General features: G+C 39.6%; 1 protein-coding gene across 1 annotated transcript in view; it reads left to right on the forward strand.

The window, feature by feature from the left end:
• SHC4 (SHC adaptor protein 4) overlaps positions 1 to 23,780 on the forward strand; it is a 138,679-nt gene that overhangs the window by 59,892 nt on the left and 55,007 nt on the right. Inside the window, exons 3-4 of the mRNA XM_032297506.1 lie at positions 13,333 to 13,396; positions 19,794 to 19,913. Coding sequence (XP_032153397.1) covers positions 13,333 to 13,396; positions 19,794 to 19,913 — 184 coding nt within the window. The remainder of the gene's footprint in view (positions 1 to 13,332; positions 13,397 to 19,793; positions 19,914 to 23,780) is intronic.

The following is a 23,780-nucleotide window of genomic DNA, read 5'->3' on the forward strand; positions in this document are numbered from 1 at the left end:
TGTGTGTGTGTGTGTGTGTGTGTGTGTGTGTGTGTGTGTGTGTGTGTAGTGTTTAGAGAAAGGATCTCATGCTATAACCTAGGCTGGAGTACAGAGGCATGATCTAATCTCCTTGTAGCCTCAAACTCCTGGGCTCAAGTGATCCTCCTGCCTTGGCCTCCCAAGTAGCTAGGACCACAGTTATGCACCACCACATCTGGCTAATTTAAAAAATTATTTTGTGGAGATGAGGTCTTGCTATATTGCCTAGGCTGGTCTCATATTCCTGGCCTTAAGCAATCCTCCCACCTCAGCCTCCCAAACTACTGGGATTACAGGTGTGAACCACTGTGCCCAGTCAGGTATATTTTTGAACAAAGGAATAAAAATAAATTCCATAAAGGTGCCCATTTGGATCAGACAGCCTTGAGGTCCATGAGTTGATTCAGATGAAGAGAGGGATTTCTCAATCACGTGGAAATGGATGAACCTTAGCCTCTTTCTAGTTAAAGAGATCAAACATGGTTTCAACTATTGGCAGGCTGTTGACATAACAGTTTATTAGTAGTTTATAGCTACTCTTAACAACTTTATCATCATAAAATTTAACATTTATAAAATAGATATTACTATTAACACTGTTTTGTCCATAATAATATTGAGACTTAGAGAAATTAAAAAATTTACCGAGGTCATCTAGCAAGTCATTAGGTGGTAGAACTGGAAACCAGATCTGTCTGCCTCTTGTGCATTATGAGGCAACCAAAGTAGAATCATTTTAAGGAACAAATCTTGGAGAAGTGCTGAAAGCCAGACATGACAGAATAAGGAAATGTTTAATCCTCATGTTGGGATTTGGCCTGGGTTTAAGATGCCAGATTCCCTGTTTGTGAGCTGTCTCTGGAAGGGCTTCATAAAGATACTCATAAACCTGTAGGAGAAGATACTTCAATATCCTTTTGTGGTTTCTAAGGAGAAAAAATGAGTGAGATAGTAGTTCTTAAACTTGAATATGCAAAGGCTTGTTAAAGCAGAGAAAGTTAGCTGGGCTTGCTGGCATGCACCTGTAGTCCTCCCACCTCAGCTACTTGGGAGGCTGAGGTGGGAGGATCACTTGAGTTCAGGAGTTTGAGGCTGTAGTGTGTGATGATCACACACTTGTGAATAGCCACTGTACTCCAACCTGGGCAACACAACGAGACCCTGTCTCTGAAACAAACAAACAAACACAAATATTGGACCCCAACCACAGAGTTTTTTATTCAATAATTTGCATGTCTAATGAGTTCCAGGTGATGCTAATGCTGCTGGTGCAGGGACTGTTCTTTGAGACCCGCATGTGCAAGGAAAACCTATCCAGGGATTTGAAAATGAGGTCTCTATATCATTTGGACTACAGATTACATGGAGGCTCCTTATTTCTGAGCAGGTGATTCCCCAGAAAATCCCCCAAAGCATCTGCAAGTTTTAATTGTTATTTCTGTTTTTGCTTTTAAGAAAGGAAAATGGGAATATCAGGGAATATGAGAGCAGTGAGCTGTAACTCTGCTACATCCTAAATAGCTACAAAAAAATGATATAGTTCCTTCTGGGAGGAGTGAGCTAGACGGGAAGCACCCAAACCCATCACAAAGTCATCTCATCCAGAGAAAGTCTTTTCATTGATAAAAAGAGAGCTTTGTGGCCAAAGTAAATGCAGAACAATTGTTGCATCTCTCTACCTGTCAGGCAGATTTGTTCCATTTCCTGTTGGTATTCTCAGGAGGGAAGCTGAAAAATGCCTAATAGAGTAAGTGCACAGCTCTGGTCCCTTTAATTATATGTGATTGAGTTGTAGTTTCTGAGAGCTGCACTTACTTTAGGAAATGTGTACTGCAGTGTATGTCTGAACAATTAAAAAGCAGGTATTTTTGATCCAGATTATCTGTGTCTCTTATGCGAAATTCTCTGAAAATGATTTGTTTTCACTGTTGTCTGTGACAAAAGAGATTCTTGAAAGACATCATCTAGTTGAGTGTATGCAAGTGTAAGGGGACATAACTCTGGCAGCAGCTGGTTAGCAGGTCTCAGGCTGGATATTGAAACAGGTTATGAGATGGAGGGTTGAGTGCAAAAGGTTTACTGGGAGGGCTCTTGACATCAACAGTCAAGGGAGTGAGGGAAGCAGGGCCTGGCAGAGGGAGAGGCTAAAAAGCGATGAAGTCAAAGCAGACTCCATGGGCAGCTCTGGAGCTACGATGGCCCTTCAAAGTTGCTCCATATTGAGGTACAGGAACCAGGCCTTGGAACCCCGTATTGACCCGTCAGGTCACTGGATGCCTACTGCTGCTGGGGAGGGGATGTAACGTGGGAAAAGCAACTTCCCCTAGAGAGCACGATTTCTGTGGGAGGAATTCAGCTATGCTCCATGAGAAGTGAGCACTCCAGCAAGCGGGGGAATGAATACCTCTGTCCTGAAGGGGGATTTGATTTATATCAGGAGACAAGGGTTACACTTTGTTTTGATGACATAGAGCTATCTAACATTCATATATTGAATACATTGTATTTCCAAGGCAGCCTACTAGGTGCCATGTGGTATCCAAAGAAAGCTAGACATGCATTCTGCCTTTATAGAAACTTACACCATTCATTACTATTACACATGATAGATATATTGATGTACTATGTAACATATTAACTATAGCATTCCAGTTGTAACACACAGAATATTTTGCTGGGTACTAGATATTGTACAAATTAGGTTAGACCCAGTTCTTTTTTTTTTTTTTTTTTTTTTAAGACAGGGTCTCACTTCATTGCCCAGGCTGGAGTACAGTGGCACAATCTCGGCTAATTGCAGCCTTGATCTCCTGGGTTCAAGCAATCCTCCCACCTCCCCAAGTCGCTGGGTCTATATGTGCAAGCAAACACACCTGGCTAACTTTTGTGTTTTTTGTAGAGACAAGGTTTTGCCCTGTTGCCCAGGCTTCTCTCAAACTCCTGAGCTTTGGCAATCCACCTAATTCAGCCTCCCAGAGTGTTGGGATTACAGGCATGAGCCACTGGGCCTGGCCTAGACCCAGTTCTTAAAGTAGACAGCCATTATGAGGATAAAGCAATAATAATGGCCAGCATTTTCTGAGGTATTGTTCAAAGCATTATTATTATTCGTACTTTTGATATTTAAGGAATTGAGCTTTAAAAGCTTGTTCAAGGTGACAGAGATTGTTAAGAGACAGCTAAATTTTGAATTCTGGCTGTCTAACTGCAGAGTCTTAACTAGCTTTTCTTTACTTTCTATTATCATAAGGAAATAGTTATAGATAAATTAAAGCCATCAAATTGTAAGAGTTACTATAATTTTGCACTTTTGTTTATTTCTGTATTGCCTGCCCAAACACTTTGTACTGTACCATGCACATAGTATCACTTAAGGAAGATTAGATGATAATTAAAAGGGAAATAATTTGTTTCCCTCTGCCTCTACTGAGTGCTGTTAGAGGAAAAGAATGGAAAAACAATAATTTACAGTGTAAAAGGAGTTCTATAATTCTTACAATGACATAGGGAAGGACCCCTTTCTTATAATACCCAACTTCCTGTACCAAGAAACCAAACAAGACAAAGTTCAAAATAGGTATAAACAATCCTTGCAAAGGATTGCACTCTAATAAGCTTTGGACCATGCAAGCTAATAGCTGACCATGACCCCAAAGCCTCTTACATTTGTTTCTGGTTTGCTTGACAGCAAGAGTCAGAGAACAACAGCCTGCAGGCCAAATCCCATCTGCTACCTGATTTTGATTTTGCCACCTTGTCAGCCAAGAATGGTTTTGACGTTTTTAAATGGTTGGAAAAAACACCCCAAAAGAACATTTTGTGACACATGAAAATTATATGGAATTCAAATTTCAGTGTCCGTAGTGTTACTGGCACACCAGCACACTCATTTGTTTATGTATTGCCTATATGGCTGTTTTTCTAGCGAGAACAGCAGAATTGAGTAGCTGTAACAGAAACTGTATAACCTGCAAAGCCCAAAATATTTCCTACCTGGTCCTCTCAGAAAAAGTTTGCCAACTGATGCTAGTGTGCTTCTCAACCCTAGTTGTGTTGAAAGTATTTGGGAGAGCTCTTAAAATCTCTGATCCCTAAGCCCCATCCTGTACCAATTAAGTCAGAATCTCTGGAGCTGAGACCCAGTCTTCAGTACTTGGTAGCATTCTTGATGGTGTAGTCCAATGCACAGCCAAGGCTGAGAACTGCTGCCTAGAGTGTTGAATGCATTTGAGGGGCAAATGGATTATTAGACCTTGCTGCCTCCAGGTAAGAGCGAGAATGCCGGCCACTCTCTCACCACTTGTGTGTGCAAAGGGTGATGTGAGCAAAGATGTTCAGGACCTCCATGTGCTCTCTGGTAAAAGCCATGCTTTCTCTTTTCTTTCTTTTTTTTTTTTTTTTTTTGAGATGGAATCTCACTCTGTCACCCAGGCTGGAGTGCAGTGGCACAATCTCAGCTTACTGCAACCTCTGCCTCCAGGATTCAAGTGATTCTTCCGCCTTAGCCTAGTAGCTAGGACTATAGGCACCCACCATAGCTCCCGACTACTTTTTGTAAGTTTACTAGAGACGGGGTTTCACCATGTTGGCCAGGTTGGTGTTGAACTCCTGACCTCAGGTTATCTGCTCACTTCGGCCTTCCAAAGTGCTGGAATTACAGGCGTGAGCCACTGTGCCCAGCCATGAAGCCCTGCTTCTTGAGGAGATGAGGATGGGGGAGGCAGAGGGGAGAGGAGAGGATTATGCCAAATGGCTATCCCAGAATATAGAGTGACTACATTGAAAACAAAATTCCCCAGAATGGAGTATCATCAAACATATAGGCAGTGTAACCTTCCCTATCTTAGCCTATAGGATTAGGTGACCTAATTCCTTAACATCCACAATCTGGTCTATGGTATAGAGCGCAGAAGCAGTTACTCTGTGCAGTGAGTCTAATAGAAGGTTTAATCAGATGTGTGGTTCATGAACTCTATATCAGAATCACTTGTTTAACTGTAGATTCCTAGGCTTCACCCCAGAATCAAAACCTCTAGGAATAGTCTTAGAAATCTGTATTTTAACCAGCACCCAGTTGATTCTTAAGAACTTCACAGTTTTATCACCACTTACCTAAATGGTGTACTCTCTGCGGATATGCAGGCTGAAGTTGTCCTACCGTTATTTGTCGTAGTGGATTAACTGGCTAGGCCAGTTGTTCATTCCTTCCAGATGTCAACACACATTAAAAAAATGGACTTCCCAAATGAAATCTATAACATATGTGCCAAATGGTCTTTAAAAAAAAAGAGTTATTTAAGAAAAAAAAACATGGTATAAGTAATATATTCATTACACCAATTGCTGTTTTGTGCAACCTGTATGACAAACTGTTTTGCTATTTACTTATTTATCTATTTAGACAGAATGTTGCTCTGTCTCCCAGGCTGGGCTACAGTGGCACAATCTCGGCTCATGGCAACCTCTTCCTCCCTTCATGCAATCTTCCTGCCTCAGCCTCCCGAGTACCTGGGATTACAGGTACTCACCACCACACCTAGCTAATTTTTGTATTTTTACTAGAGACAGGGTTTTGACATGTTGGCCAGGCCGGTCTCAAACTCGTGACCTCAAGTGATCCACCTACCACCTGGCCAAACTGTTTTAAATATCTTTAAAATTCCAAGTATTTGCTGAATAATTTTTGGAAGTAGATATACATCATTTAGAGTGAACTTGAGTAAATAAAGTGAGTGACTAAATAAGATCTGTTTTCTTTTTTTTAAAATGAGCTTTGGCTCTTAAGTGACCACATTATGCATCCATGCACTCTTTAAGTCCAAAAGACATACTTTCATAATATTTCGAATATTTTGTAGAAAACAGAATTGTTTTAAAGAAGCCCAGTTTATCCTAAAGTGAAGAAGAACAATCTTTTGAATTTACAAATTCCCATGTATTTTATATGAAACCAACTCTATTTATTATTGTCATTTCCTTAACCACTTATAAGGCCTATAAGCTATCAGTTTGTGGGTGTGGGGGTTTGAATTTTGAGATACATGATTGTATTACAGGAAATCACTGTGGGGACAGGAGAAAACCAGCATTTTAATACCGTGACCTCGTGAGATTTATAGGGGAGATGTGAATCTCCAGACAAGAGGGTCTTTCACCTCATTTCAGTGTGATTAATGGGTTCGCATTTGCCTGAGCGCTAAAGGGCAGAATCACGAAGTTGACAGACAAACCCATTTCCTCTGGTTACTGAGCTGGGTTGGATATCAAATGTTCTTTAGAATCAGATTTTAAATGTAATTCAGGTGAACAGAATGGTTCACCTGAATTACATTTAAAATCTGATTCTAAAGTCAGTGTGGGGATAAATGCTGTGGGCAGTACTGAGAGGTTTTATTTGACCATCCTGGGACTTGAGGTGCCGGTTTCTAAAGTGAAAGGATGCATTTTATGAGCTGAGTCCACCCTTCTAGAGTGCACGAGTGATGCCCCTTGATAATAGCACAAAGAAAGTTTGAAGCTTTCCATTTTCAACTGGTCTGTGGGCATTGACTGCATTCATTGTGTGCTTATCACCACAGAGGCAGGCTCCTGTTCTAAAGTGTCCTGTCTGAGGGTTTTCACAAATGTTTGGATGTCTTTAATTTCACTAAGCTGGACAAAATTGAACACATAGATCACTGAGCCTTGCTGTCCTGGAGGCAAAGATTTAAAAAAAGATGGTACTGGTTTCCCTAGAACAATCGGAACAGCATAGTACCACACAGATGTGCAGTCTGAATTACTCAGAGTCTCTTCATTCACAATAAGAAGGCAATCCGAGACATTCAGGATGCAACATGTCCCTTAGACTTTGTTAAATGATTTCTTTAAGGACTTAACGTTGGAGCTGAAAGTAAAAAAAAGTCCTTTGGGAAATGCAGGTGAATTTGTTTTGACTGAGTAGTGTTGACTTTTTATTTTGGAAAGGTTCTTGCTGTGATTAAAATTTTATTCTCATTCTTATTTGAAGAGACAAAACTGACAAAATTTTATTCTCATTCCTATTGCAGGGACAATACTCCTTCACTGTGGATGTGACTATAGATGTGAATGTGTGTGTGTGTGTGTGTGTGTGTGTGTGTGTGTGAATGTGGGGGATGTGGGGATCATTGCCTTTAATCATTCCAGCTGGGCCCCTTTGCCTGGTTTCGTATTGCACATTTTCTGGCTTTCCTATTGACTGAAGAGCTGCATCTTGATATTCACCAGAAAAATATCTGCCCCACAGCCTCTCCTCCCATTAAATGCTCCCATTTGTCTTGGATTGCGATTCCGAACTTAAAAAAAAAAAAAAAAAGTGTGTGTGTGTGTTGCATGTTAGGTGACATCGCTTCCAGAGGAGCTTAACTGTTTAAGGGTTAAAGACACAGAAGAATTATAACTTAAGTGCTGTAGTGGCCAGGAGTTGGTGAAGAGAGGTGGCTTTGTTTGATGATTAGTTTGGACTCTGTTAAGACAGACAAAATATCTTTTTTTGGTCTTATGGCGTAGGCAGGGTTTTATATGCTTAAAAGCAAATCTTCAACAGCATTCTCATTCTCTTACATCAGCCCACTTCTCCCCTTCCTTCTCATGTGGCGAAACAATAAACAAAGTGGTCACTGTTGGTGCTCTGGGGCGTTTCTCTTTCTTTCCAATACAGGCTCCCAAGATGGAAATCTTTAGCCATTGAAGCTCCAAAAATTCTGCTCCTCTAAGAGCAGACACTTGCTTAGTGTTTGCTGGCTGGAGAAAGTCTCACGGCCACTTGGCTCCAAAAGGGTTCTGCAGGAGCGCAGCTGCTTGGGCTGCAAGAATGGCGGGGCGCCCTCAGCCCCAGGAGAAATCGCTCTCAACTCTGTTTTCTTTTTCTTTTTCCTCAGCATTTGTAAAGTTGGCGCAAGGGTGTGGCTGAGACTCCAGAAAACCACTGAAAGCATTATTTGTTCTTGAAAATGTTACAGTTAATGTCTTGGTCCCAGTAGTAGGGGAAGAAAAGATCTTTGTGAACAAAAGCAACAAAATGCAGGCATCTCTCTGCCTAACTTGCTGGATTTCAGGAGGTTTGTTAATGCTGCAATCAGCAAGGCAAGCGGATTTTGAGAGGTTAAGTTAAAGTGATAATTCTTAACCTGGGATCTGTGATTTCTAAGAGGTCCGCAGAGTGTTTTGAGGAGCTTTGGGGTGAGGAGCAGACCTTCTTAAATGGAACAGAAAAGTTTATATAGGCCGGGTATAGTGGCTCACATCTGTTATCCCAGCACTTTGGGAGGCCAAGGCAAGGCGGGCAGATCACCTGAGGTTAGGAGTTCGAGACCCACTTGGCCAATGTGGCAAAATCCCCATCTCTACTAAAAATATAAAAATTAGCCAGGCTTGGTGGCAGGCACCTGGGATCCCAGCTACCTGGGAGGCTGAGGCAGGAGAATTGCTTGAACCCTGGAGGCGGAGGTTGCAGTGAGCCAAGATTATGCCATTGCACTCCAGCCTGGGTGACAGAGCGAGACTCCATCTCAAAAAAGAAAAGAAGAAAGAAAAATCTGTACAAATAGATCTTTTATTGGAGAGAGGCATGGCTCATCTTAAGAGTCTCCAATTCAAAAAAATTGGTAACGACTACTGAGTCTTGCTCTGTCGCCCAGACTAGAGTACAGTGATGTGATCCTAGCTCACTGCAGCCTTGAACTCCCAGGCTCAAGCCATCCTCCTGCCTTGGGCTCCTAGGTAGCTGTGGCCACAGGCGTGCACTGCTATGCCTGGCAATTAAAAAAAAAATTCTTTCGTAGAGACAAGGTCTCACTATGTTGTCCATCTGGTCTCAAAGTCCTGGCCTCAAGAGTTCCTCCTTGGCCTCCCCAAGTGGTGGGATTACAGGCGTGAGCCACTGTGCCTGGGTAATAATTACTTTTTAAAGCAAGCTCCTCAGCAGTTGTCCCCTTTTTTTTCTTTTGAGCAGAGTTTTGTACATCAAGATATTTTGGGGACTCTGTAAAACCTCATGTGCTTCAAATGTACGGTTGCGTTGTGCGAGTGCACACTCGTGTGTGTTTGCCCACGTGGGCAGAGCCTGGCTCTGGATGCTCATTTCTTCCAGGAGGTGGCAGCCAGCGCATAGACAGCAGAGGGCTGAGGAAGGGCAGAGGCCTCCTGAGTAAGCCTTTTCCAGAGTTGGCACCTGGCACTTTGTCCTTTTGCCTGGGTAGTTTACGCCAGCCACGCTGGTGTTAACAACTGACCAAAGAGCAGCCCTTCACTATGTTAGGGGAGTGAGCAAGGAAAGAACAGTCAGTATACTACTTCCCCTGGTCTCCAGAGCCTAGGACTCCCTCCTTTTCATCCATCTGGCAATATGGTTCCTTCCTGGTGCTTGTGAGTTTTGAAGTCAGAACTGGATTTGCATTCTGTCTCTCCTATCTTACTTGGACCCAGTTATTTAAATTCTTTGACCTTTAGTTTCCTCATTGGTAAAATAAGAGTAAAGTCCCTACCTTGGAATGTTCTTGTTACTACTCATGAAATGATGTACGTAAGGTGCTCACCTCTGGGCCTGACCACAGAGAGTGCTCAGTGAATAGGGACTGGCCCGGAGCTGTGGCTCACACCTCTAATCCTGGCACTTTGGGAGGCTGAGGTGGGAGTCTCACTTGAGCCCAGGAGTTCAAGACCAACCCAGCAACATAGGGAGACACTGTCTCTGCAAACAATAAAAAAGGAAAAGAAAAAATTAGCCAATTTTGGTGGTGCTTGCCAGTTGTAGTGGTCCTAGCTACATGGTTGAGGTAAGAGGATTGCTTGAGATCAAGGAGGTTGAGGCTGCAGTGAGCTATGATCGCACCACTGCACTTCAGCTTCGGCAACAGAGTGAGACCCCATCTCTACAAAAACAAAAATATTAAATAAATATAAATAGGGGCTGTTCTTTCACTGAAACTTGGGCTCCCTGCAACTGCAAGGTGTACCATTCTAAAAGGCTTTGCTAAACCTGTTCAAGATTTGTTTTATCTTTATGAAACTTTTGGGAATAGAAACAGGTAAGTCAACTAAAAAAACTGAAAAAGCAAACCTGGATTTAGTGACTACAAAGATGGAGGAGTTAAAAGCTAAGCTGGAATGGGAGCAGAGAGAGGAGAACATCTGTTAGTATCCGTAGCATGAACATTTTCCCACCTCCCTATGGGTGTCACTTGTCTGTTGGGACGTCTTTGATGTGCCGTCACATCTCAACACCTTTGCCTCACACTAGCAAAACTCCTGCGGAAGGAACTTAACTTTGCATTATTTTCAATATTTTAAAAAATTATTTATCCAATTAAGTGCACAATGAAAGTAAAACATAACATTGTTTACCTTGTAACAATGTAGAATCAGAAACAAAATAGTGCCCCTCCCCCAAAGAAAACCACCTAAAACCAAGCCAGAGTGTATAAGGTCTTTCTATATTACTATTTACAGATGATAATTTTATATAGCTGCTACCAATGTAAACATACTGTTGCAAGTTCTACCTTTTCATACTAATTAATATAGACTTCTTTGTATTTCTGTAGTCCAAGTGGCCATATTTATTTTAATATGTTTTATCTCTATATCACAAGACTTTGGGTTGGTTTCTTACTTGAAGTGTTTCTTTTACTTATATACTCAGTGCCATCCCAAAACAGGTTTCTCCCCACCTTGTCAAAGGCTGTAATAAATTATTTAAACAAATTAGAGACAGGGTCTCACTGTGTCATCCAGGCTGGAGTGCAGTGGCACTGCAGGTTTGAACTCCTGGGCTCAACCGGCTCTCCCAAGTAACTGAGACTACAAGTGTGTGCCACCACGCCCAGCTCATGCTCTGATAAATTTTGCCATTTGTCAACTTTTACCAAATTAACTCTAGAAAGATTGTATTAATACTAAGGCCCCTGGCAATGAATAAATATACCTAAAGCAGAATATTTCCCTTCCATCTTTTCCAACACTGGAAAAGAATAAAGTATCGTGTTTTAATTTTCAATTTTAAAATTATAATGAATGTGAATATTTTCCCATCTTAAAAAACCAAATGATTTCTCTCTCTTTTGTGTGAATTATCAGATCCAGGGGTCAACAAACTATGGCCCATGGGCCAAATCTGGTCACTACCAGTTTCTATAAATAAAATTTTATTGGAACACAGCCACTTTCACTTGTCTACGTATTGTCTAAGGCTGCTTTTTGCATTACAATGGCAGGGTTGAGTACTCGCAAAAGAGCAAAGTCTGAAATATTTACCGTCTGGTACTTCACAGAAACAGTTTTCAGACTCTTATTTCTTAGTTCATATTCTTGTTCTACCATATGTTATGCTCCAGTAATATCAAAGTACTTGTAATTCCCCTCATGTCATGATACTTTGTGTTTTGGTGTCTTCACCTATGTTCTTCGCTCTGTCTGGAACTTCCAATCTCCTCTCTGCCAGGAAGCTTTAGCCTTTCAAAACCTCTTTGAGAGGCATTCATGCTGTAAAGCATTCCCGTCAACTTAGATTCACTGCATTACTTGTTAGAAGATACAGATAATTGGTGTAAGAATCAAGAAAACAAATGTGTGGGAAAACAGTGTGAAATTTCAAGATGCTATATAAAACTAACAACTTCTAATAAGAAGTTATTATATTTGGCATACAATTATTGTTATTATATTTTTATTATTGTTGTTATATTTGGCAGCATCAATATCCACCTTTGTTTTTACTTCAATTTCACATCATTTATAGTCAACTTTTTAGACCAAAACACCTAAACTAACTCTCATGAAGTAAAGGACCTGCCTTATCTTACCTTTATTAAATACTGTCAATAGAGTGGGGTGCCTGGACTAGCTATTTTGGCAGTATCAGTGCCAATTTGGATTAATTATATGAGTCTTACCAATTATTGCATAACCATTAAGATGACTCAAAACGTAAATCAATCAACAAGCCAGAGAGCCCAGCCCTCTGTATTATCCTTCTATTTGACTCCAGAGAACAAAGCATAGAATCCTAGAGAAACAATAAATATGAAATCCTGAGAATATATGCTAACGAAAGATCCATTCTATCCTTTGACTGCAGATAATTATGCAAAAATCAGACAAAATAATATCTTGAAGAAGAGTTTGATTTATATAGAAAGAATGATCTGAGCTAAAACGTGCATTATAAGTGCAAAATAATGCCTAGAATCTTTGGGAATTCTACTTACCTTTCAAAAGTTCTTCTAGAAGGACATTGCTCTGCACTACAACATATCATAGCTGTAGTTTTAAAAATGGGTCTGCTTACCTCTCTCTGACCTCTCCCCACTCCCTTTGGGAATCTAAACTATAGAAAATATTATCGTGAAATATAATATATATAAAAACGATCATACAATGTTGCATGCATATGTGTGTTGGTGTGTGTGAGAGAATATAGTTTATTAATTTAAACAATCATCTCTGGGGAATCCAGAAGAGATTTCCATTTGCCTTGTGAAAAGTTTAATATATGTGTTGAAAGCCACAAGGTTCAAATTACACAGAGTGAAAGCTTGGGCAGTTATGAATGCTCAGAGTCCCAGAGACAAAAGCTTTTAGTTGTAACTGCATTCATGGAAAGGAGGGCGCCGATTCCTTCACCACTTCCATTAAGGAGCAACTACTTTATTTTAGCGGTGCCTTTCTCTCAGGAAGTGCAATATATAGGAAGGGCAGAAAAGTAAGCAAAGGAGGAAATTTGATATTGATTTCTTCTGTGAAATTACATGAAAGCTCAATGGCTTGTAGCAGCAACCTAGTCAATAAAACTCCATTTGAGACCACCTTGAAATTCAACATTCTCCTGATCCTTTTAAACTTCCTCTAGTGTCAGGTTCTTTCTATATTTAATTGTTTTTAGTTCTGAGATACTATGAAGCTTTTTATTCATAACATTGCAGAGATGATTTTGCCAAAGGTTAAACTGCGAAGTATTTCCAGACAACAAAGCCCTGCCCCTCCTTTTTGGTTAAAAATCAACAACACAAAAAACAAAATCTGAAAATCCACGGAAAAACAGAGGTGAAAAAAAGCAAATAGTAGTAGAGCTACTTGTTGGCAAGCAATTGTTCAATATTAGGGTGCTGCTAGGTCTTCCTGCAGAAGGAGTAAGTATAGCATTTCCTCCTGGGAGTCTGAGAATATCATTTGTGTCAGACTCAGTGTTATGTATGTGTACTTTTTGGCCATGATAATTTCTAACATTTCTTAAATGCTTACTGTGTGGAGGTAATATGCTAAGTCTTTATTGATATGGTTTCTGCTCTTTAGGGAAGCAATAAGTCGCCTGTGTGAAGCTGTCTCTGGGGCAAATGGAGCCATTAAAAAGCGAAAGGTAAATGTTGATGTGGTTTTCTTGTTTATATCTCCCTCACTATAGCAGAGATAGTATGAAAATCGCTGTTACTTCATCCCAGCATATAACCCAAGGTCCCACCTGGCCTTTTTCATGTGACATGATATCAGAGCTGCACTTAAAGTTGCTCTTGACCCTCAACTCTTTCTGAGTTGCCTGACACTGTGATGTGGTGATGCCTCGAGCTGCAGAGAGGAGAAAGCCCCTGGGCTTTAGCTCAGAAATGTAGAGATGCCAGACTTGGCTCTTGCTGACCATTGAGTGTGGGATCTCATCTTGCTGAGACTCTGTTCTTATTTCCTGTGAAGTTAGGGAGTTAAATGAAATGACCAGTTTAGTAGCTTGCAATTTCCACATTTTATAATGTATGTATTCTGCATTTTAATATTTAAGATTTTTTAGGCTTCCTGGCCTATTTTCGAGTATAAATATAGATAGTGGTAAAGGTGAGGTAATAATGCATGGGTAGAGTAGCTATCTCTGTGGGAAGAAAGCAAAATTTTTATGTTAGACAGACTCGGATTGAAGCCCTGCCTCAGCCACCTGCAAACGGTTGACTCTCGGACAAGTCACTTAACCTCTTGGATCCTTGGTTTTCTCATCTGTAAAATGGGAGAAAATAGCACTTACTTTATAAGATTATGTTGGAAATAAATGAAGTGATGTCTACATACTACCTACCACAGTGTCTAGCATCTATTAGGCTTTCTTTGTTAATGGGAGCTGGTATTATTGCTATTAAGCTATGAGCCCTAGAATATTTTGTTGCTTTGAAAAGTCCAAAGGGACAATGCAAAGCTCTTAAGACAACTGTATAAGTCATTTGGAATTGCAAACTGTTTAAGAGAAGGGTTTTTTAAAGAGATCTTCGGGTTTAACCTTTTCATTTTGCCAGCTACTAAACTGAGCCAGAGATAAGACATGGTATTTGCCTGAGTCACTAGGATGATTAAGGTCAGAGCCAGCTGTAGAAGCCAGGTCTTCAGATTCCCAGCATAGGGCTTTATTTCTATACTGCTGTGCCCCATTTTTGGTTATCATTCTTTGCTCCATTTTTGGTTATCATTCTTCATTATATTACATAGGACTGAACCCAGTATCACCCAGAGTGACTCAGAGGAACCACATGGCATGAAACATTCTGACAAATGGCCCTGAAATTCTATTAAGGACTCTCTATGACTAGTCTCTTTGACAGAACCCATGGTTCCAAAATAATCTCTAGCCTCTTCCTGCTTCTCACAATTTCTGATTAGGATGCTTCAACTGGATGATTGCAAATAACAGGCAATATTTTCTCATTTAAGGAGCAGGGATTCCCCACCCCAAAATAAAACAGAACAAACCTGGCTATCATCTATCCAGAAAGTACACTTGAAGAGAAAAACAGAGAAGCAGCTAGTTTCCTTCAACAGCTAGCATGTATTGAGTACTTAATATGTGCCAGGGACTCTTCCCAGCATTTTACGCTTTTTAATTTTCTTTTCTCTCCACTTTATTATGGTAAAATATACATAACATAAAATTTACCATCTCAACCTTTTTTTTTTTTTTTTTTGAGACAGTTTTACTCTATCACCCAGGCTGGAGTGCAGTGGCACAGTCTTGGCTCACGGCAACCTCTGCCTCCCAGGTTCAAGCAGTTCTCATGCCTCAGCCTCCTGAATAGCTGGGATTGCAATCATGTGCCACCATGTCTGGCTGATTTTTGTATTTTTAGTAGAGATGGGGTTTTGCCATGTTGGCCAGGCTGGTCTCTAACTCCAGGCCTCAAGTGATCTGACCACTTTGCCCTCCCAAAGTGCTGGGATTATAGGCGCGAGCCACTGCTCCCAGCCTCATCTTAATCTTTTTTTTTTTTTTTTCTTTGAGACAGAGTCTTGCTGTGTCACCAGGCTGGAGTGCAGTGGCATGATCTTGGCTCACTGCAACCTCCACCTCCAGGGTTCAAGCAATTCTCCTGCCTCAGCCTCCTGAGTAGCTGGGACTACAGGCATGTACCACCACACCCAGCTAATTTTTGTATTTTTAGTAGAGATAGGTTTCACCAAGTTGGCCAGGATGGTTTCAATCTCTTGACCTCATGATCTGCCTGCCTCAGCCTCCCAAAGTTCAGGGATGATAGGTGTGAGCCACTGTTCCCGGCCTCAACTTAACCATTTTTAAGTGTACAGTTCAGTGGAATTAAGTACGTTCATATTTTTGTGCAGCCATCACCATTTGCCATCTTTAGAATTCTTCGTCTTGCAAAACTAAAACTCTACACATTAAACAATAACTCCCTGGTCCCCTATTTTCTCAGTCTCTGGCAACCACAATTCTACTTTCTGTGTAGGTACCTAGAGTACTCAAAATCATAGCAACAGAAATGACTGGCTTAATTCACTTAGCATAATGTCCTTAAGGTTCATCCATGTTATAACAGATGTCAGAATTTACTTCCTTTTAATAGCTGAATAACTTTGCATTGTATGTATACACCTATTTTGCTTATCCATCCATCTGTGGATGGACACTGGGTTGCTTCCACGGCTTAGCTACTATGAATATGCTGCTATGAACATGAGTTACAAATATCTTTTAGAGACCTTCCTTTCAATTCGTTTGGTTATATACCCAGAAGTAGAATTGTGGTTATTCTATTTTTAATTTTTTGAGGAACTGCCATACTGTTTTCTACAGCAGCTGCACCATTTTACATTCCCACCAACAATGCACAAGGGTTCTAATTTCTCCATACTCTCACCAAGCCTCTTCACATTTTCTATTTCTTTATGATTTCATCTTGGTAGGTATTCTAGGAATTTGTCCATGTCATCTAGGTTCTCCAATTTGTCGACATACAATTGTTTACAGTACTCTCTCATGATCCTTTTTATTTCTGTAGAATTGATAGTAATTTCCTCACTTTCATTTCTGATTTTAGTAATTTGAGTCTTTTCTCTTTTTTGCCTTAGTTCATCTAGCTAAAGGTTTGTCAGTTTTGTCGATCTTTTTGAAGAACCAACTTTTGGGTTAATTAATTTTATCTATTTTTCTAGTCTTTATATCTTTTGTCTCTGTTCTAATCTTTATGATTTCTTTCCTTCTGCTAGGTTTTGATTTGTTTTTTTCTAGTTCCTTAAGTTACAACGTTAGGTTTTTGACTTGAGCTCTTTCTGCTTTTTTAATAAAAGTGTTTATATCTATGATTTTTCCTCTTAGCACTCACTGTTTTCACTGCATCCCATAAGTTTTGATATGCTGTGTTTTTTATATTTGTTAATCATCACAGAAAACCTAGCCACAGGTCTTACTATTTATCCCCATTTTACAGATGAGGAAACTCAGGCCCGGAGAAGTTAAGTAACTTGCTCAGTGACCCAGTAAGTGTATAGAGGTGCTGGGTCAAGCCCAGGCAGTCTGGTTCCAGCATCTACACGCTTAATCACGATGTTATCTACTTCTCTGCCAAGCATCTGCCCTAGGGTGAGGGAGCCAAAAAAACGATTTAGGGCCAATTGAATATAATCAGATCTTTGTTTGATTCCTGTAGGTCTGTCAGATACTGCATCATTAGCAGTTTGGAGTGCTAATGGATAAATCATTTATCCATTTATCTGATCTCCCATGAGTTTTGAAGTCTAAAGGTTAGGGAATAACTGAAAGAACTGGGGGTTCCTGAGAGACTATGCAATATAGAATACGAAGAGCTATGCCGTTATATCAATACCAATACATTGACCCAGATACAGTAAATTAATATTTCCCTATCTTAATACTTTTCTCATTTGTAAAATGTGCATAAGCACCTCTGCCAGGCCTGCCTCTACTCTTTAGTGAAAGTTGGTCAGTATCCCATCCTCAGCCACCCCTTTCTTTTCCCTTCTCCTTTCACTCCCATAGTGAACTCTCCCAAGGCCAGGGTCTGCAGTTTCTCCACTGTGTGTTTCTTGAAGGAGAAATCCTGTAGCAAAATTGCCAACATTCATTTTAAAAGTAGTAATTATAACCACTACAGTTTGTTAGCACTTCACTGCACACTATGCATTTCCATGTACTTTATTATTAATGCTAAATTTGATTCTCCTAAGGCCTCCCATGGCTAGAGGTAGAAGAACAGAAGTGACTTAGCATTATTGCTCCTGTTTTGTAAATGAAGACATTGAGGGTGGTCTGGGGTTGTCTAAGGTCCCTTGACAAGTTAGGATCACACCTGGGACTTGAATCCCAGTTGCCTCACTGCCCATCCTGTATGCTTTCTACTCCTTTCTCTTCCACTAGTCTTTATTAGGACATTCTAATAAAGGCATGAAAGACTTTGTCTCCTATACAATAGATACATTTTGGGCATTTCTCATGAGATTAAGGTTATGGTGAGAACAAAATTAAGATGATTAACGTAAAAGTTCTTTACAGATGACAAAATGCTTTTTGACTATGAGATAGTATTATAATTTAATTTGTATTTCATAATAATATTTTAAAAACTAGCATGGAAAAGAAACTCTAGAGAAGCAAATGAGCGATTTGCGGTTAAATAAAATCACTGTGGGAAACACAAAATCCCTGAATTGTGTGGCTCGCCTTGCCCAGAACCGTGTAAGAAGAAAAGAAAGTAGACCAAGAGTCAGCTTTATGATGTGGTAATAGCTGTGAGGTTTAGGGCTAAGCATTCCTCATGTTTGCACTACGTTTTAGAATGCGCTTAGAATTAAAAATAAAACTATACATTAAATTTCAACAGTGTGTGCTTAACAGTTTGGTATGGCTCCGGAACGAATCAAATGAGAGTAATATAAAAGCAAAACTAGGAAAGAAACAAATTGTGTTTTCATTGATTGCCACAAAGTATTGATCCATATGCTGAGGAATCACTGATTTCCATCAACTAGCCCACTTTCCAGCAGAGGATTTCAAGACTTAATCCAAACATCCATCAAAGTATTTAAATCTCTTAAATTATTTCTTAGAATTTTTAATGTTAGAAAGAGCAAAAATTGTTTAATAATAACAGCTCTCACGTACCCAGCCAAATACTGTGCTAAATGTTCTCCAGTTATTTAATCTTCACAACAGCCCTTATGAGGTGGCTACTGTTTTTACCCCCACTTTTTATATAAAAAGAAATTGAGGCCGGGCGCGGTGGCTCAAGCCTGTAATCCCAGCACTTTGGGAGGCCGAGGCAGGCGGATCACGAGGTCAAGAGATCGAGACCATCCTGGTCAACATGGTGAAACCCCGTCTCTACTAAAACTACAAAAAATTAGCTGGGCATGGTGGTGCGTGCCTGTAATCCCAGCTACTCAGGAGGCTGAGGCAGGAGAATTGCCTGAACCCGGGAGGCGGAGGTTGCGGTGAGCCGAGATCGCGCCATTGCACTCCAGCCTGGGTAACAAGAGCGAAACTCCGTCTCAAAAAAGAAATTGAGGCAAAAAAAAAGAAATTGAGGCTTATAAAGGTTATTTGTCCAAGGTAATCTGTTGGTAACTGGCATTTCTGCCTGAGGAAGTCTGCCAGCCCAACCTCTCACCCCTCTGTTGGTACCTCTTTCCCAACTTATCGCCCCAGTGCTTTTCTTTATAATTTCTGGGTACCCCCTACTCTCATGATTCTTCACCACACCCACAGAACTCCTCTCCTTAAGAAATTCCTGGTCCAGAATTTTTGCTTTTATCAAAACATGTCCCTTTCCTCAGGATCTTTCTGTACATTTCTATTAGTAAATTAAAACATCTTTATTAATGAGTTAATGTGGAATGGGCTACCCCCTTCCTAGTAATATTTGTTCATTTTAATAATTGGAACCTTCTGAAAACAATGATTTCACCTAAAAGAGTGGCCAGTGGTAGAATTTCAGGCATCATGATTATCTGAAGGTTACAATTAGACTGGAAAAGAATACTTTTTAACTCTGGCATGAGAAAGATGAAGGAGGAACAGGCATGCCTTCAAAGAAGGAATCAGGTGCTTAATTAGAAAGTGTTCATCAGTGCCTTCTGTGGCATTAGATTCAATGGATTGTCAAATTTTTCTTGTTTTAGACTTGTAGTATTGAAAAGGACTCAAGAGTTCAGCTGGTCTAAACTCTCATAGAAATTTGTTTACATTAAAGCAAGAGCCCACTCCCAGCACTTGGGAAGGAGAGAAACTATGAGAAAGTTCTGAGGGCCTAAATTTCACTACTTAATAAAGAATTTGCTGCATTCTAATTATTAAAAAATGTTTAATAAAAAAACATTCCCTTTGATTTGATTTATGTAAAGTAAAATAGAGTGGAACAGTTTGGACTTTGACTCATTTTTAACATTTAAAAAACATTCATTCTTGTAACATTTCATTCTGTAACAAACTTCCTAACAGTGGTTTTGTTTTTGTTTTTTTTTAATTTTTAAAGCCTCCAGTTAAGTTCCTATCAACAGTTCTTGGCAAAAGTAATCTTCAGTTTTCAGGAATGAATATAAAACTGACCATCTCGACATGCAGTCTCACACTGATGAATCTTGACAACCAACAGGTAAGATCACGAATCTCATTTATAGTTTAACGTATCATCTATTTTTCCAGAGAAGCCTGGGGATAATAAGGAGAATAAAGTTTTATACAGAGTATGCCTACAATTTAATAGAGCACAAGTGAAAAAAATCTGCCAAAGATTTATGCATAACAATCATTAGAACAGCAGCATTACTAACCCATCACTGGGGCATGTAACCACCTACATACGTGCACCTACCTAGCCGGCTTTGAATGAAGAACTAAGGTGCAAAGAACATAGAAAATATCATTTAGCAACTCATATCCTTGAATTGGTCACTGGTGTCTCCACCAACCCTCCCCTAATGAAATGCAATTAATCCCATTATCACAACTAACAGACTGTGTGTTGGGCCAGGGAGCAGATGAGGGACAAAGGGGAAAGGTGATGTTGGGGTAAGTGTTCTAGTGAACTGAAATTTAAGCAGAAAATATTTTCTTGCAATTCTTGTGGCTGAGCAGCTTTCTAAAATGTTATTGTACAAAAGATAATGTTTTCTTCCTTATTAATTTATGATACTGTGGTGTGCCTAATTTTTCATTGTGAACCTCATTTCTCACTGAACAGTGTTGCTGAAGCAAATGTAGAAGATACATAGGCACTGGGCTAAATATGTACCTAAACCAGAACATTTTGTTTGGCTTGCTTTTAATTTTTTAGGCTAAATGCCTTCTATCAGGTTATGTATGTATGTTAGGATCTAATTTTTCTCTTTGTCTAATATGTTGTGATTCAAGTTTCTTTACACGTAAGGTTTTACCGTATGGAGTGCTGTTGATCAAGGTTTAATGTATACTTGGCAATAATAACATGCTAAAAAGCTTTGAGGTTACATATAGGTTGAAATGCTGGCTTTGCCACTTACTAACGAATGACCCCTACCACTCGGCTTCAGTTTATCTCTTCAGTAAAATGAGGATTATGGTACTTATTTATAAGGTCTAAGAGGCTGGATTTAACAGTAGGTATCTCGTGGGGCTTTTCAGAAGATTAAATTAGATAATAGATGTAAATTATATAGCATGTGCCAGCCACATGATACCTATTATTATTACTTACTCAAATATTCTCTGAGAACTTTTCATATACTCAGTACGTAATAGGAAAATATTATAAGATTATAAAATTATCAGTAACATAACAGGTTTTGAGGGCTGCTTTTTTTTTCTAAATTAAAAAACAATAAAATATACTGTTTATGCAGTAGTATATAACACCTTAGAGGAAAATAATATGAAACAGTTACAAATAAATTCTCATCCAGTTGGGTCCTGATTGATCTTCCAAGAGTGATGATACCATTGGTATAATGAGAGCATAACATTTTGGGCTGCACTTGGAAGATGCAACACATGTAGGTGGTGAAACATTCATTCAGTCATTCTGACATTTTGACTTCAAGACTTACGTAGATGCAAAATTTATTCTTAGTTTTCATTCACATGGACGGTACATGAAAGCTCAATGCTTTTAATTATGCGATCTAACTAAGTAGAGGAGCCCTTGGATTATCTCAGAATTTTGTAAGGGAGGAACTGAGTAGGCAAAGCCAAAGCCATCAGAATGACAGCCTTTTGGGCAGAATCTAATGATCATTTTTTTAAATGACCCTGTGGGGTACCAGAAATGAATGAGGAATTTATGAAGAATGGAATTATGGTGGAAGTGGTGGGGCAGAGTTTACTCTCAGCCTCTCTTTCCCCTTCAGTATCCCTTCTTTAGGGCAAAGTATTACTACCCACCCATAATCTTTCAGGCAAAACAGAGGTGAGGATAACGGATGGTTTTCATTATCAATAACAATAGTTCTATGATGTGCCTTGAGAGTAATCCATATCTTTTCTGCACTGGTGGCATGGAATGGGGTTGTATTCAGCCCACTGCTGGAATAGGGACCAAAGTTAAGATCTCATTTATCTCAGACTTGAGGGGTGATTTTTAATAACTATTTTGAGCTTTTCTGCAGGCCTAGGAGAAATAGCTGGGGAGTATGGGGGAAAGATGTGCCACTGTAGAGGCCTCAACTCAAGAAGCTTTATGTCCCATGAGAAAAGCAACTAAAATGTTTAAGAAATGAAGGCAGCAAAGATGAGAGACCTTGTGGATACATCACAAGAAAAGGATTAATTAAATCCTTAACGCTACCCCTGGAAGTTCTAAAATAAATACAAAGAAATACTAATGTCTTCCCCACCCCCACTTAACTTTTAAGATATACTTTGGACTGAAAACAAACAGGTTCAAGTTTATGGATATATTCATAGATGACAGCATTTATGGATCAGATAGTTCACACTTATCTTTGGTCACTAAGAACATCAAGAATAAAACCATTTACTCCCAGAAAATATTTTATAAACCTCCAGAGGCAGAAAATATTAAACACGCAATGCTTGCAATTTAAAAATATTACCGTATTTCAGGATGGGAAAATACAATTTTGCAAGGGTAAGTTTTACGTATTTCCTTGTTTTAAAATTCAAACAACATACTTTACTGACATACTTTAATATAGTATTTTAGGGTCTCAAGGAAAAATATCAGAGTCTCAGCAGCTCAAACTCCCAATAATTCTTTACTCATTTCTACAACTCTAACAGGTACTGAATTCAGAAGGGTAATAGAGTTAAGGTAAAACAGGCAGAAAATTGAGACAGCCTTTAGAATCTATAAGGAGAGGCAAGTTCAAATATTTAGAAGCCAGGTATGTAATGCAAACTGTGCAAGCACAAAAAAAGAAACAATGATGCAGGCCCAGTGATAGATGTCAAAATGCTACCTGGCTTCTGTGTTGGAGAGACAACACCAGGGGACTTGGCAAACAGTCCCTTCCTTGTCTAAAGGTGAATCAGACTTTTTTTTTTTTTGCTATGTAGGTCTAGTGGTCAAAGGCTCCCAGATGTTTTACTTTAAAAACAAATAAGAGGCCAGGTGCGGTGGCTCACGCCTGTAATCCCAGCTACTCGGGAGGCTGAGCAGAATTGCTTGAACGTGGGAAGTGGAGGTTGCAATAAGCTGAGATTGAGCCACTGCACTCCAGCCTGGGTAACAAAGCAAGACTTGATCTCAAAATAAAAGGGTAAAAATCTAGATTTTTAGCTGGTATCTCTGTACTGAGATGGTGGTCTCTTAAAATTATAAGCATGAACCAAACAAAATAGATCTGTGGCCTGAAGACAGCCAACATGGGATATCTAATTTAACTGAACATTTGTAATACATAGGGATACATTTGGAAAACTCTCCCTAACCACACTGCGTACTCAAAAGCTTCTTTAAATTCCCTCTCTTGCAAAACCAGTTAGAATTTCCACAGAACTCCTGTCTCTAGTTCCCTTAAATGACTGACACACACACACACTCTCTCTCTCTCTCTCCATTTAGTCCTCACAATTTGTAAGGTACATCCAATTGCCCCTATTTGATTTTAGGACCCAAGCCACAGAGATTAATTTCCCAGTTACTGAGCTAAACATATAGTAGAACCCAAATTTTAAAGTAGTCTGGCTTGTCTGTGGCAACTGCATGTAAAAGAAATACAAATGATTTTATACCCCTAAAAGGGGGGTTAAAATGGTAGTTTTCTATTCTCAATAAATACAAGTATTTACAATTTTCATTGTCTCTCAGCTTACTGCCTATTTTTGAGAGAGAAAAACGAGTCAATTGCAGAGCCCAGGTTTTTCTCCCCAAGATTAGCCTTCAGATGCAACAGGGAGTGTTTCCTACCTCACCTCTAGTGCCCTACTCAGTCCCAGAGACAAACAGAATCACAACCTTCTAGTTAGTAGACCCCAGATTTTTTTTCAAGAGTTTATCTTTCCCAGTAAAGGTAAATTTTTCTGG

This window comes from Sapajus apella, unplaced genomic scaffold (genome assembly GCF_009761245.1).
Source record: "Sapajus apella isolate SASKATOON/1434 unplaced genomic scaffold, GSC_monkey_1.0 scaffold37, whole genome shotgun sequence".
NCBI lineage: Eukaryota > Metazoa > Chordata > Mammalia > Primates > Cebidae > Sapajus > Sapajus apella.